This window comes from Crocodylus siamensis, chromosome 11 (assembly GCF_052110815.1).
Source record: "Crocodylus siamensis isolate JL-2025a chromosome 11, ASM5211081v1, whole genome shotgun sequence".
Classification (NCBI taxonomy): Eukaryota; Metazoa; Chordata; order Crocodylia; family Crocodylidae; genus Crocodylus; species Crocodylus siamensis.
This window is the reverse complement of record NC_143405.1, coordinates 14,536,152-14,552,172: the sequence shown is the minus strand read 5'-3', so window position 1 is coordinate 14,552,172 and position 16,021 is coordinate 14,536,152. Positions and strand designations below refer to the sequence as shown.

The 16,021-nt window shown below is 41.2% G+C and overlaps 1 protein-coding gene across 7 annotated transcripts in view; it reads right to left on the bottom strand.

The window, feature by feature from the left end:
* Positions 1-5,021: 5,021 nt before the first annotated feature.
* The window catches only part of TNC (tenascin C), an 89,067-nt gene continuing 78,067 nt past the window's right edge, over positions 5,022-16,021 (bottom strand). For all 7 annotated transcript variants that reach the window (XM_090022760.1, XM_090022762.1, XM_090022765.1 and 4 more), the window contains 9 exons: positions 15,657-15,776; positions 14,055-14,198; positions 12,086-12,216; positions 11,211-11,343; positions 8,671-8,822; positions 8,430-8,526; positions 7,704-7,865; positions 6,866-7,029; positions 5,022-6,303 (listed from right to left, as the gene is read on the bottom strand). In XM_090022760.1, the coding sequence (XP_089878886.1) occupies positions 6,196-6,303; positions 6,866-7,029; positions 7,704-7,865; positions 8,430-8,526; positions 8,671-8,822; positions 11,211-11,343; positions 12,086-12,216; positions 14,055-14,198; positions 15,657-15,776 (1,211 nt within the window). In that variant the 3' untranslated portion in view covers positions 5,022-6,195. The remainder of the gene's footprint in view (positions 6,304-6,865; positions 7,030-7,703; positions 7,866-8,429; positions 8,527-8,670; positions 8,823-11,210; positions 11,344-12,085; positions 12,217-14,054; positions 14,199-15,656; positions 15,777-16,021) is intronic.

Sequence of the window (16,021 nt, the reverse complement as noted above, 5' to 3'; positions counted from 1 at the left end):
TGGCCCCCCTCCAGCCATGGCTGCTCCACCCCGGCTCAATGTGCTGTGGTTCTGGGCATACATGTAAACGCTGTGCCTGGGAGCAATACACTCCAGTGTGAGCTGCACCAGAGCTTATTCCATTAAACTAATTTCACGTGTAGATGCACCCTCTAAGTCTGAATAAGAGCAGAGAGTTCACCTTTATTTGGTTCACTTCATGCATATTAGCTCCTTGGTTCTCTATTTAGTGCCCCACCCACTTTCTTTATAAAAAATGCACTTCAGATCAATTTAATGTCTCATACTATGAAGACAGCATTAGAAGTGGCCGGTGGTTTGGTTACAGGAAGTACGTTTGTGTAGTTAAGACAGTCAGTTGAGACTTGGGATCCAGTCCTGCATCTGCTACAAACACTGTGTTGTGGTTTAGGGCAAATTTCTTACAGCCACATCCAGTAAAGGACTTATGTGTCTAAATGTTAGGCACCGCCATGTCTAGGTTTTAGTCATTTCACCAGAGTGCTATCCATAACACTGTATTAGGTGTCTAAGCTTCCTATAATGAAACATTAAATGCCTCAGGCAGGTATGGCAAGTAACCAGCATGCAAAGAAAGAAGCTACCAATAGGTATCCAACAGGGAAATACTGAAGACAGAAGTGAATGTTAAATCCTGCCCATCGGGATGGCAGGGAGGTATTTCTAACTGTTCAAAATCCACAGCCCAGAAGCCCCTCCTGCAGGTGGGCACCCAAGGGCTCACTCTTTTCTGTTAAAGTACATCTGGAGGAGGCACTGCCATAATGATTGTGGTTTATCCTAAGTCAGAACTCAGTAGTGAGAAGTATTCAATTATATCATACGATTCAGTGGCATGTAACAATGACTATGAATAGAAAGGGCATGTCAAAGAAAGGTTTGCAGATAGCACCTGGACTGTGTTGAGATCATAGCCAATATATAAGAGGACTATAGGACCAGGAATGAATTCATCAAAATTTGGTGCATTGAAAGTTAGGCCTAACTGGTGAATGATCTATTCAGCACTTCACACTTTTGGAAGCTTTTAAAGAAAGTCTGTGGGAATTTCAAACAAAAATGGCTTCCTTTTTGTGGCTCTTCAGAGCCCATATCTTTTGTTGGTAAGCCTTAGCCACCAGCGCATTTAGACTGACCAAGCTACTGGTGAAGAGACTTTGCTGGTTCGTGGTGATCATTGAACTAGCAAGCTCCTGCTTTATCTTTCCTTTTCCTTTTCTTGTAGACTTTGCTCTGCCCCCCTCCCCAACTCCTAACTCTCTTCTTCCCATTCTGTCTTCCTTTTCCTCAGTTTCTCACTTGAACATGAGACAATGCTTTATCACAAGATGAGACCGCTCTTCCTAGCCCGAGAGCAGCAGTGCAGGGTTACAGCCAGGCCCCTGGAGCACGGGGACGGTGGTGACTTCTAGTTGTGTTGTGATTGTAATTGCAATTGCATGATTGCCAGTAGCAGCCACATTTTTTCACCTCCCTAAGTAACACCGTTGGCTGGTTGCCATCATAATTACGCCATTGCCTAAGAATAATCAGTGAGAGAGAGAGAGAGACCTGGCTAGACCAGCCATATGCAGTCTGAAATCGGGGAAGTGAGCCAGTGTAGACTAACAGTTGTGGCTAGCCTGCTACCTCAGAGCATCTCTCTCTGACTGAGCAACCACCGTGTGCCTGAAAACATCAACAAATCTATTATTACCCCATGTGTTGACATGTTCTCTCCTCTCTACCTTGATAGCAGTGTGAATGAAGGGTGCAGGGGTGGATAACCTAGGCATATGGACTAAGCTGGCTAGAGCCTGAGTGACTCTAGGGGCAAGCAACCCTAGGAGAGTTTGAGTGGGGACTCTTGCTTGAGAGAGGTGCAGGAAGCCTTGGCTGCTTTGGAAGAGGGAAGAGTCGTGTTTGTACACCTGACAGTGCTAACTTTATTTGGCATCCAACAATACCCTTGACAGGATCTCAGAAACCCTAGGATGCCGCCTTGACATCCTTCTTGAGAATTACTGCCTTAGATGCTTCCAAAAATGTTGCCCATAATGTCAAACTGTTTTCTGCTTTCTTATCTGAGAGAACAAGTTGAAAGCCATTTGACATAATCTTGGCAAGCTTGAAATGAATTTCAAAACAGGTATTTTCATAATTGAGAGTATTCTCATAGGAAAATTACTGTCACATTTTAATTAGGTAAAGGAGGGAGAGAGAGACAGGGAATACCCTATAGACCAGAATTGTAAAAGAAATGGGGCTCCTGGAAGGGAGGTGCAAGCTGCTGCCAGAATCTGGGATGCATAACTTTGTGCAGCTGCATTTCAAGGGCAGGGGTATGAGTGACAGCTGTATTAATCACCATGCCACCTTGCACTGAGACACTGCCACATGCCCCACTGCTGCTCACCCCCCCTGCCGGAGGTAGATCCAGATCTGGCCTGCAAGGAGCCCAGTAGTCCAGCTTCAACCCAGGGGTGCCACACAATTTTGACACCTGTGCTATATGATCTTATAGTGACATACGCATTTTTGTTTTTTTGGCTTTCAAACAAAGATGACTGCTCCATTGTTCATTTAGGATGCTTACTGTTTGGAAGTTTCTGTGTTTTGACAAATATTAACGAGGCCTGGTAATTAAAAGGATGAACCCAGGCTAGCACCTTCCATTTTAATCCCAGAGTTTTATAATAGTACTTGAGAACTGTCAAGATGCCGAGAACTGTCAAGAATGGGTACCAAAAATCAAAATCACATAGATTAGTAGTTTGGTTTAGAAATGAGTGGAACTGCACTTCTCAGAAGACGTGATTCCCACGTTCCACCAAGGAAGTGTGTAAACTTCCTTCTCTTTCCTGCAAAAACCCGTGTTCCTTAAACTAAGAGAGGCCAACCTACAATAAAGTCATCAGGAATATTACTGCTGTACATTTATATACATTACTTCAGTTTCCCCACTGGTATTTCCAGTGAAAGGGAACTTAAGATGCTCTGAATTTTGGACATCAGGCATGACCAGGTAAGTATCTGATGGCAAAGAAAGGAAATATTTCAGAAATTGCTGACAGATGCATTCAAGCCTGATTAGAGAGTGCTCAGATGCAAAGCAGAACAGAATTGGTGTGCCATCTACTGGTATAAAGAGAGAGAAATAAATACTGACCGAAGTTGGGCAAATCAGAGTGTGAGAGAATTTGGGCTGCCAAGAGACACTGGAATAGAGGAAAATATTAATAAAACACTCTCTCGAAATGGGTTGTTATTAGCTAAAAGCCCATAGCCATTTCTATTGCACAGACCCTTACTATTACCAGACTTTAGGTCTTCCTTACTACTCTTATTTACTCTCTAGCTTTGTGGTTCTAATATTTTTTTGTCATAAGTAACTTGTAATTGGTATATGACTGCCATACAGGACGTTCATAAATCATATTTTTGCAGTTCTTGTAGGATTTCCCTTTATTGATTGCTTCTATAATCTAGTCACTGGGATCTGGCAGTCAGGTGCATTATTGTGAGTGTTACAGCAGTGCCTACACTCATAGGCTGCGTCCAGATGAGTGTGGCTATGCGTTGTGGTGCTGCAGACACATCTGCAGTGCCACATACCGCACATTCAGCTGTTCTCTGTGCTGGAAGGTAGCGGGGGGAGGAGGAGGTGGGGATTCATGCCCGGAGATCCTGGGGCCAAAAAGAAATGCAAAAAAAAAAAAAAAAAAAAAAAAGTGGAGCAGCGCATGCCCCCCAAAACTGGAGCCTGACTAGTTGGAGTCATGCTCCGGCTGCTGGCCAAGCTCCAAATAGCAGGATCGCTGCTGCTGCAACCCCAGGAAGCCCCCAGGACCATCGCTGCTTCTTGTTGCTGGAGAAACAAACATCCATGCTTGTGCGGACACGGCTACAAAGTTCTGTACTAACCTGCCGTGGTATCAAAGTCAAATCTGGGATGTAGTTTCTCAGGGACAGACTCTTCTTTACTTGTTTTAAAATCCAGATTAGGGATCTGGACAAGACACAATGATTCTCAACAGAGCAAAGCTCAGCAATGCAAGAATTAAGGTTTGCAATTTTTTTGCTTCCCCAGTAGAGTCCTGCTGAAGTAGGGAACAAAGCTTCATTATTATAATTGCTGTGATTGACCAGGGCTCTGTCATATCTCTTCCAGTGGTTTGGAACAATCTCCTTATTACGCTCACTCGACTGGATGTGTAGATTTTGCACACCTGTGCTCATATACTCAGCCAATGGCTCCAGGCAGCAAATTAGGGAAATGCTGGGTTTGAGCTCTTTCAAAGACTCAAGTTGGGAAAATAGGGCTGTGCGAAACAGCACCATATCGTTTCGACTTCCGTTTCAAAGGGTCAGTGTGTTTCATTTTGCTGTTTCAAAGCCTGGTTCCATTGCATTTAGTCAAAACTGTTTCACCGTTTCAAGGCTGTTTTGATGCGTTTCGACGTTTCGTCCATAGGCTATAATGGGTTTTGCATGCCCTTGCTTTGTTTCAAAGCCTGTTTCATATCAATTTTGCTGTTTTGAGCTCGAAATGCATCGAAACAGTTTTGAAACGAAACACCCATCGAAAATTCACACAGCCCTAGAAACCATTGTGTGAAATGTGTGGAGGGAAATCTTGTTAACAGGGCCTTCAGGAAGAGTCGAAGCAGACAGTTTATACCAGTTTCTAAGCACATATGTATTTTTAACTTATTCATGATTTACCTTCTAGCTTGCATACGAATGTCACAATTTCTGGTAGTAATAAACAGAAATCCTGTAGATAAATTTTCAATTTTAGGCTTTTTTTTCCTGTTAATATCCTAACAAGGCATATCTTCCTCAGCAACCTTGATCAACAGCATGGGGCCGCTGTTTATTTCGATAACAGCTCCACTCATTTCTGCTCTCAGAGAACAACCATCTTCTCTCCAAGCCATGTTGCAGAGATGGCAGCAAAAGTAGTACAAACACATGACTGAGAAGCCTAGTCAGAGTAAGGCAGGGAAGAGAGACCGCAGTTTAAAACAAAATTTCTTTTATTGTCTTTAATCAAAGAGTATAGTACAGAGGAACTACACAAAGGCTTCATTCATATAAAAAACGAGCCCTTTATTTACATAGGTGTTCAGAGTTACCATCTGGTAGCTAATCTCAACTTTTTTTTGTTTTCGTTTCGTTTTCGTTTTCGTTTTTCATTTTTCTTTTTTTATTTTGTTAGTGATTCCCACCTAGTTAGAAGCAAGAGTTGGTCAGTAATACTTAGAAAAAGCATATTTAATGTGCTTCCTGGTAGGAAAGAAAAAAGAACACCTGCTAAAAACCAACATGAAACTTCATTGTAACAAATCCACCAAAATACTTACAACCAAATACTGACAAAAGGAACTGTATTTTCAGAGTAAGTTTAATGTTCTGATCATTCTCAGCCTTTTTTATTCCCCTACCTAATAAAAAATACCCTGGAGGAGCGTAAACTTGATGCATGAAGAAAAATGTAAAAATGCATTTAAAAGTAATTGTGCTTTTATTTTTTATTTTTTTAAATTTACAATCAGACACTGTCCTGCTGTGTTTTGGAAAGCATGGTTCCCTCAAAAGAAGATGACAAGCTTAGCTTATTATTATTATCATTATTATTATTACTTTGTCATTATATTAATAATATTAATTTTATGTTTACTATTGAAATCATAGTGCTTCCCCTATCTTTTTCTGTGGTACATGGTATATAGAAAAAAAAAGTTTTCCAATGACCAAAAGTATTCCATTATAACTAATAATAATAATGATAATTGAACATACAAACTTTTGTGTGTAAAATATGGCTGGCTCTATAACAAACTATCAATGTACAACCTGTTCCCCTGCCCCTTCCCCGAGTCATCCTAGAGACATTTAGATGATGGAAGACTCTCATCACAGAAGCTCTCTGAGGAAAAAAAACAGAAACAACACAGAACCCTTGAATTGTTGTCTTTGGTGTGAAGGACATTAATCATGAATAGCTAGAGCTGCTCTGCTGAAGAATCTGTGGTTGCATAAGGCTTGTCACTTAGACCATAAAAAGAGCCCCAGTTAGGCCAAGGGGCAACTGATGCTTTGGTAAAATTACCAGCCCCTTGCACCCTCCCGCCAATTATTCCAGGAAGACCCTCCCAATCCCTCCCCCGACCTCTCCACCATGCCTGGGTTTTATGTTCGCTTTCGTCTTCCTAGGTTCTGGAAGCTGGAGGGTCTCAACTTCATTTCTGCAAACTCGATGGAATATTCATGGCCCTTCCAATGGAACCAGTTAACACCCTGCAAAAACACACGTGTGGCATGACACCATGTTGGTAAAGTAGTAATATTTAGCATCTGTTTTCAAAGCAATCACTATCATGGGCTTTACAGAGGAGTTTTGCCACTATAGCAGCCTGACAGTTCAAGCAGTGTCACATGAGCTCTTTCATGACTTCTACTATTTCTTCTTATGTGTTATTCCACATCAGGCTCTTTCTTTGGGGAAGGGGCAGAGGGAGGGCAGTAGAATCCATTCTTGAATGGATAAAAGCTCTCCCCCATATAAACATTCATGTGAACTCCCACAGAAAAGTGACTTAAAAAAAAAAAAAGGAGAAGGTATGGAGTTTTTTGGATCGAATTGCAATTTTCATTTTGTGAATGTTAGTTGATAATATCCCCGCTGTGAGTCATTCAGTTTTAATTATCTGGGTTTTTTTCTGGATTATTAGGTCTTGCATAGTGGCCGATGAAAGAATTTGGATTACAGAATGGAGGAAGGATGTGATGGGCTGATTTGCCAACAGTCTGATGCCTCCTAGACTACTTATCTTGGATTGCTTTCAAATGGCAAACTCACCTGACTGTGACTGTTGTCACCATATCTGCCCATCAGATTGACCCGGTGGCAGTTCTTGTACCAGAAAGCACCCTTGTATGACAAAGCACAATTAGTGATGGCAGAGTCATTGTCCTTGTCATAGGTAGAGAAGGCCCGTCCATTGTGATAGCTCATGGAGTCACCTATGCAGGAAAAAGAGGGAACAGTGTCAGGTTATGGGAAAACATACCTTTTAGCTCCTTATTTTCACCCTGAATGAAGTAATTAAAGTTGGAATAAGTTTACTACGCTTGTAACTCCTACAAAGTGATGCAGATGGAACCCTTGCATTGCAACAGTTTGTATCGTTACTATTCGATATCCATAAGGTTATGTCTGTCAATTCTCTTAGGTGTTCATGTGAACTGGCCAGGAACCACATGTTTTACCCTGATATGATTGCAAGAGATGGTTGAAGTCTTTAACAATATTGTAAAGCATGTTATAACAAGAATTGGTAATATATTCTTAACAGATGGTAGCATGACAGGTTGTTTTAAGCTTTATAAATGACAGCCAAACATTACCAAAATGAGATATATGTCTGTTTAATATGTTCATTTACATTCTGTCCTAAGCATGCTATAAAAATGGGTATATAAATGAATGGAGTATTTAAAATAGAATCATAAAAGAAAGTGATACAGTCAAATTTTCATATCCCTAACACAACTCTTCCCTTTGATAACAATGATCTCCATCATTGACATAGAATTTGTTGTTCTGAGAGAACTGGAAGGAAATTGTCACCCAGGGACTATCTGAGGAAATACAAAGCTCATTTTGATTTGGAAAAAATATCCATGTTTCAGCCCACCTGCTGTGCCAGTATATCCATCCACTTTTAGCCGATATCGGGTCTTGGAGTCTCCAACGCTAAACTTGTCATAGATAGCAAAAGCTGTCTCGCCCTTGTCTCGCAGATCCACACGCAGTTCATACTGGCCCTGAGAGGTGATTTTGTGGAGATTCTCCAGGCCTGAAGTAAAGAAGTGAGGAATAAAGAACAACTATATTGTCTCTGTTGAAAACTTAAGTCATCGTGGTCTGTCATAAAAGCTAAAAGTAATATTAATACTCTATAAACACATCAAAAGCATAAACAGCAGAAAGGGAAAAGAGCTATTTAAGTGAAAAGAGTATGTGGGCACAGAAACAAATGCATGTACACTGCCCACGAACAAATTTAGGCTAGAAACTGGAAGCAGGCTTCCACCTATCAGAGGAGTAAGGTTCTGGAATAGCCTTACAATACGAGTAGAGAGGGCAAAATTCTAATTGTAAGATGAAGCCTGATAAATTTATGAATGCAATTATATGATATAAATGCCTCCAGTAGCAGGGAACTGGACTTAATGACCCTGGAGGTCCTTTCTGGGCTTCTCTTCCCTCATTTTATTCCATATTGCATCATTGCTGCTATAAGCCTCTTGGCAGTAGAGAAAAAAATATTGTTGTTTAGCCAATGGAATCGTGAGCATACACCCTTAACCGTGAATCAGGCATACTCCTTATTTTCAGAAAGCTCTTGACCCTTGCTTACCCATCCAGAACTCATCCTTGGGATCACCAAAGCCAGCAGTGTATGTCCTCCAATTCCTGTAGAAATCCTCTTTTCCATTATGGCGCCTCAGAAACACCTACAATCCCAACATGCAAGTAGTTTTACTTCTGACAGATTTTAACACATGCTGTAATACAATGAGGCTTAGCTCTGCTTGGTGCACTGAGCAGAAGACAACAAGGAAATATGAATATAATGGTCCATCCCACCATATACTCACAATCCATCCACCTCCATCAGAGCCCATGTCACAGTACACCTCCAGTGGCTGAGACTTCTCTCCATTCAGATAAATGGTGTAGAGTCCAGAGGCAGTTTCTCCATTCAGTAGAGCTTGAGCACAGTCTTTAGGGAAAGGATAGAGAAGTCCACCTGCAAGCAAAGGAAGAAAGCAGAGAACAGCTCTTGAGAAAACATTTATTATAAGTAAGCAAATTAAGACAACTTGCCCAAGGTCTTGCAGCAAGCCAAGGGCACAAACAGCCATAAGAGGTTCTTATCCTAATCACTGGAAAATCCATGATATAAAAGCTATATACAAAACTACTGATAATTTGTGTTTCATGAATAACTTAGGGACACACTTTTTAAAGCCAGGATTCTCCAGTTTTTGAAAGTGCAATTAACGCATTTATCTACCTACCTATCTGTTATATAAACACAATGTGTAAGTGACTTTAGTTGTATCTGAAATACCTGCAGGGCAAAAGCGCACCTATAATCATTTGCTACATTGGGGTAGGTCTGGAAGTGAAGGCAAAAGCTAAACTCAAAACAAATCCCCAGTACTTCTCCAATAACAAATGGAATGCAAGCTATATTATAAAACATGGTATATCAAAAACTTTAATAGCCTGCATTTGCTTTGGACTATAACTTACGATAATTGGCACATTTATAGGCGATAGAATTTCTTTTTAAAAACCCATAAAAAAACCACGAATCCAAAATACGTTAGTTACTGGGTATTTTCTCTGGCTCTATGAAGTGATGGAAAATACTACTGATCATAGCATACTCCATGAAAATATCTGCAGCAAGTTTAATTGAGTGTTTGATGTTCTAGATAGGTGAGTTTCCATTTTTTGTTAGCAACAAGGCCATCTATAGGTCATGTTCCCTACCCTGTGCCCCATCCACAAAAAATGATAGCTCATCACCACTTCACCTCTAAGATGTAAACATACAGTTGAGAAGAAACGTTTGCAGGGCAGTACTTACATGCTTACTTCCCACTGAAGCCAGTAGAATTCATACAGGTGCTTAAAATTAAGCTGAAATTACGGAAACTCATGTTTTACCTTTAGAATTCAATCCTTGGTTGTAACCAAGACTGGCAAACATCACTTAAACACACAAGGATCCAGTTCTGATCTCAATTGTTGGTAGAGCTCTATTAACTTGACTGGAGTTACTCCTACTTTGCCACAGTGAGCAGAACCACGACTATGTGCCTTTTATAAGCCCTTGACCTAATGTCAGTACATGTAGTAAAAGGAGAATATGAATATCTGAATATGTTGCTGCATTTGGAAGACCAAGGAGAGAAAAGAATGACAAACAGAATTTCATAGCAGTTTAAATCCTAAGCAACACCATTTTATTTTCATTGCCCCAAGAAAAAATGTCGTTCAGAGAACTGACTACTGGCTGTGGCAATTTCTATGTGACCTCCTGCAGACCCAGTTCATTATAGCATTCAGATCGCCTTTGCGACTAGAATCAGAAAGAGCACCCAAGAGTAGCAGGGAGAAACCTGATTTCAGTGGGAAGGAGAGAGGAAACTTAGTTGAGGAATTACGCTGTGAAGACTTCAGGATGAAAAATATTTGATTTGTTTACATTTTAAAAGTTGGCTTGTTTTACCATTTTTTATTTGAAAAAATAAATGTGCATGTTGAGTGGAAAGAGTAACAAAAATGTCCTGTTAATGCTTCATACAAGAAAACTGATTTTTTTTTTTCATCAGAATTCTCATTCATGCTCCATATAGATGAAGTGTGGCAGGGCTTATTAGCTGAATTTTATCCTTCCTGTTAAGGGCTAGAAAAAGGATTGTTGCCCAGCATGGAACACAACTTTCTCTGGCCCTCTGTGCTATGATTGGATAGCATGGGTTTTAGCACGCGGTGGGTGCGTCTACACAAGAGGTTTACAGCAGAGCTGACTAATTAGCTCCACAGTGAAGTTTCAGCATCTGTACATGTGGCCCTATTAAGCCACCCTATTAATGCCTCCGTGGGATAGTACTTGTAAACACAAGTACTGTCCTGTGGCAGGGTTATTTAGTGTGCTGCAACTCACATATAGACACTGACAGGACTGGCTGGGGCATGAGGGCATTTCCATGGAGGGGGCTATCTGCCGGCTAGCCCTTCACTGGAGCCCCCTCGTGCCCCAGCCAGCCACTCTGCAGCACAATGAGCTAGTCTGATGCAACCCTGGGCTTGCAGGTTCACCCCCTGGGCCCGCTGCCAGCCAGGGCTTCTCCAACCTAGTACAACATGCTGCAGTCCCGGATGCACATGTACATGTGGTGCCCAGGAGCAATAAACTCTGGTGCAAACTGCACCAGCGTTTATTCAGGTTCATTAATTTCATGTGTAGGCATGCCCTGTAAGTAGAGTCAACAGAATTCAGGGGGAGTTGTGTTTGCTTCCTCCAGATCTTAACTTGATGAACATTTTCAGAACTTTTCAGTGAAAAAGACACAAAAACAACATTTGTAACCAAGTCTGTGCCACAGATCAAGGACCTTACTTGTCGTGAAAATAGTGTGGATGATGTTGCTCTTCAGGGATCTATTCAGTGCCCTCAGTTTTACTGTGTACTGAGTGGATGGGCTCAGCTCAGTCAAATCATAGGAAGTTTTCTCAGGTTCCAGGATGACTTCCTGTAGAGGGAATAAATGAGAGAGAAATCTCCAGTTAGAAAGCCTATAGTCTGAAACGAGTGCATATTTTAAGTGTTAAGTTTTTAAATTTAAATCATTTATGCTTTTTAAAGTCATTGAAGTGATTTGTTGCAGAATTTTTACTCCCAAAAGCTTTTCCCCCTGTTAACTTCTATTAGAAGTGTGAGAGAATTTGTCCAGAAATGAATGTTTAATATTACAATGTTTAACTTGTGTAGCTTAACAACAAATCATGGTAAAAGTCTTTTAGAGTATGTCTTTAGACAGCATGGATTGAAATATTCAATCATGACCAGCAATTTTGGTTAGCCACTGTGAAATAACTCGAAGGGACCAGGTTTTCAAACAAATTGCTGAGCAGCCACCCCTTCAAGATTAGACCTCCTCAACAAATCTCAAGAGGGCACTCAAAATCACTAATCAGTTTGAAATATGAAGGCCTAACACTTCTATGCCATAGACTTTGAATGGAAGAAAGTAGAGAGTTGTGTGTTTTCTTTTGTTTTGCAGAGTGCTGGTATTCATAGCACAGTTTAGACTGCAGCTAAGTCACCATTACAATCTGCAATTCAGGAAGACTCTTAAACTTGTATTTAAATCCATTTCTATTTGGCCTAGCACTTGAGACACACACTTATGTCCCATTCCCTGGCACATTTTGAGCATGTCTACTGCCGACATCCCAATGGCAGATTTCCTGGTTTAGATCCAAGTTCTGTACCTTGACTTTGCCATCAGCAGACTCATAGATTAGGAGATAGCCAGTGAGAGAAGCACGAGGAGGCCTCCATGTCAATACTGCTGTTTCTGATTGAACATCAATGGCACTTAGATCTCTTGGAGCATCCAACCCTGAAAGAGACAAGAAGCAGGCAATTAGCCATGATAGTCTGAAGTCCAGCAGCAAGCAGGGCAGAGTTGAACATTACAGACTTAACTAATCCATTGATCCATAAACTGTCATAAGCAGCAGCTCACTTCAGTGGATATTAAATAAATAAATAGCATCTGATGAAGGAAACTGTTGCTTATGAAAGTTTCTGCATCTCTGAATTAGTTAGTTTATAAGGTGCAACTTCACCCTGCCTCCTGAAAGAGAGCTGTGGCTGAGTTGCAGCCAGATCCAGGGCATGTCTACATGTGCATTTATGCCAGCTTAAATTTACTGCACAGTAAATTACTGTGCAGTAAGCAGGAATAGACTGGCATCTAAGGTATACACATACCTTTTTGTCCCACCATATGCTGGAGATTTGTTGCTTGGGAGCAAGCTCAGTCACATGTGAGCTGATGTGAACTGTGCTGCTCCATGGTCAGTTGTATAAGTGGTGAAATGAGTGTCAGAGCACAGAAAATGGCAGTGGTGCGCTTTGGAGCTAAAACACCTCCAATATGTTAATTCAGAAGTGCGCTTCTGCCATTTTCTCAGCACTGACATGCATTTTGCCAATTAGGTGCAAAATGCGTGTGTAAAAATGCCCTACATGTGCAGGCGTTAAAGTGTATTAATGCTGTGTGTGGACAGTCCACACACAGTGTTACTGTACAGTAAGGTGTCTACATGTGTGTCACTGCAGGAACTAATTGGGCATTAATGATGCAGGTATCAAATTTACACGCAAGTCAGCATAAGTCACCATATTTACTGCACAGTACAGGCGTGCACCCATACTGCACAGTAATTACACTTGCTGTGTAGTAAATGCACACATGTAGACATGCCTCCAGAAAAACACATCATAGAAGCTATCCTGCAGGCACAGAAATGTATACACAGAAATGTATTAGTCAGGTATAAAAAACAAAACTTTTCCAACAAAATGTTTCAAACAAAAAATAATCAAAATCTGTGTCTAGTTTTTGAAAAAAGAAAAAAAAGAAATGTATTTTGTTTCAGCTTAAAATGATAGTTCAGTTTGGCATTTTGGTTTAAAAGTTCTAATTGGAATGTCAATTTAAAGCAAAAATATTCCTTTTAATAGTTCACATAGGAAAACTGAAATTAAGTCTTCAGAATGGACATTTTCCCATGAAAAGAAACTTGGTTCCGACAAAACCATATTTATAGCAAGAAATGAGTTATTGAAATCCTGGCCAAATTCCCACCCCCCAGCTTCTTCCAGGATTAAAATAAAAGATTAATTAGGAAGAATGTTAGGCCTCATTAAAGAAGGATGTCTATATTGTGTAAAATATGACTAGGACTCATGAGCTACGGATTCAGGTCTCAACTCTGCTATAAACTTTCACGAGTAAGCAAACTAACTTTTTTGTACCTCAGTAGCTCTTAACTGAAATGAAAATATTTCCTTACCTCAGAGGGATTTGTGTATGGATAATTTAATTCATTAGCATAATGAGGCATAATTTAGAAACTACTGTGATAGTATCCACACATATAGATCCTAATGGTCTGAAGAAATTGGGTGGTGGGATCCTACTCTAGTGCCCTACTTACTAGATTGTGGGAAATCAGTTGCAGAACTGTGATCTGAAAAGCTAGTTAACTGAACAATTTACACTACTGCTGGACTGATCTATGAGACAACAGACTACAAATACTATTTCGCTTTAGATTTTTTAGTTAAAAAATGGACCAAGTACAGTGCTTGATTGCTGATAGCCTAAGAAACATAGCCTTTTACAGCACTACATGAGGTTGTACAGCTGGGGGAAAGACAGTGTAGTACCTGTAGTAAATTTGGTAGATAGAGTTGGACTCTGCTGGGCATCCTTTACTGCATGCATCCTCAGTATATACTCAGTTGCAGGTCGAAGGCCATTAAGGTCATATTCCACAGTGTTCCCAGACACCATCTGCTTCACTTCTGGCTCTAAGCAGCAAAATGCACCAAAATGGAAAGAGATAACTTGTACTGTTTATGGACAACTCAAAGTCAATGCAACCCTTCAGCATGATGTGTACTTCTCAAACAGCCTTAACGCCTGTGATCAGTTTAATTTATCACTGTCTGGGGAATGAGGCTGAAAGAAGCAGAAGTATTGAGCTCATTGGAATCAGTGCATCGACCTGCACCAAGACTAAACTTGGATTGCTGTGGTCTCCGATCATTTCTGTACAAAAGTATTTGCACGTCCTTAGGCACATGATGAAGATAATAAGAGGGCCTGTTTCTTTCCAAAGTGACCACAGACATAGTTTCTTGACTGTTCGTCATCTGGAACAGGCACTGACAACTAAAGTGAGAATATTTTAAAATAAGTCAAAGTGCTACATCTAGGGAGAAGGAATCACCAACACACCTACAGGGTAGGAGGTGACTTTCTAAGCAGCACAGCAGCAGAAAGGGATCTCGGAGTCATAGTTGACTCCAAAGTGAATGTGAGTTGTCAGTGTGATGAAGTGATAAGTAAAGCTAACCGCACTCTTTCATGCATTGGAAGGTGCATCGCAAGCAGGTCTAAGGAGGTGATGCTTCCTCTCTATGCGGCATTGCTAAGACCACAGTTGGAGTAGTGCATCCAGTTCAGGGCACTGCACTACAAGAGGGATGTGGATAACCTTGAGAGAGTTCAGAGGAGGGCTACTTCAGAGGAGTGCTACTCATATGGTTAAGGGTCTACAGGTTAGATCCTATGAGGAGAAATTGAGGGACCTGAATCTCTTCAGCCTCTGCAAAAGGAGGCTGAGAGGGGATCTTGTAGTTGTCTACAGATTCATTGCGGGGGGGAGGGGGCAGTAAGAAATAGGGGATACTCGGTCAGCAGGGTGCTGCTTGGGGTTCCTAGGAAAATGGCCATAAACTGACAGAGAACAGATTTAGTTTAGACATTAGGAAAAAATTATTGACAGTAAGGGTTGCCAAAATCTGGAATGGCCTTCCAAGGGAGGTGGTCCTCTCCTCTACCTTGGAGGTCTCTAAAAGGAGACTAGACAAGCACCTAGCTGGGGTCATCTGACCCCAGCACTCTTTCTTGCCCAGGGCAGGGGGTCAGACTTGATGATCTGCTAAGGTCCACTCTGAGCCTAAAAATCTGTGAAATCTATGAAGTCTAATGTGCATTTACAATTCAAAATAAAACTCTCCCCTGTCTTCCGTTAGCATGGGTGCTGAGTACATGGGGATCCAAAGGCCCCTTGGGAAGAAGGTTGTCATTTGAAATGCAGAAAACTTTCCACATGTCCATGATCTTACCCTCCCCCCTGCCACCCTGGGCAAAAATAAAAGTTGATGCCTGAGCCTGTTGGGTTTCTGTTACTGAATCCATTCTGGATCGTCTCTCAGTGGCTGTGGACTTATCAACAGAGAACCCGCACTGATTGCACTTACCCTTCTCAGAAATATAGGAGATGACATAATTGTCCACAGCAGCAATTGCTGGCTGCCAGGTTGCTAAGGCCTCAGAATCTGTGATATTCACCACCACTAGGCCAGATGGGCTGTCCAGAGCTGAAGGGGAGGATAATATTGAGGGGATTAAAGAAACACATTAAAAGCCTCTTTGTTACATGCAATACATGGTGGGCTGGGCACATAATCGAAACTCTGCACAAACTGCTGCTTGATCTAGTTGATCAGATCCCCTTTGGAATGCTTGGGCTCTATAGCAAAGACGTCACGCTATGAAAAATGTCAACAAATGCCACTGGTGCAAAGCAAGGTAATTGCGAGCGAGAATTAAACAAATCCCAAGA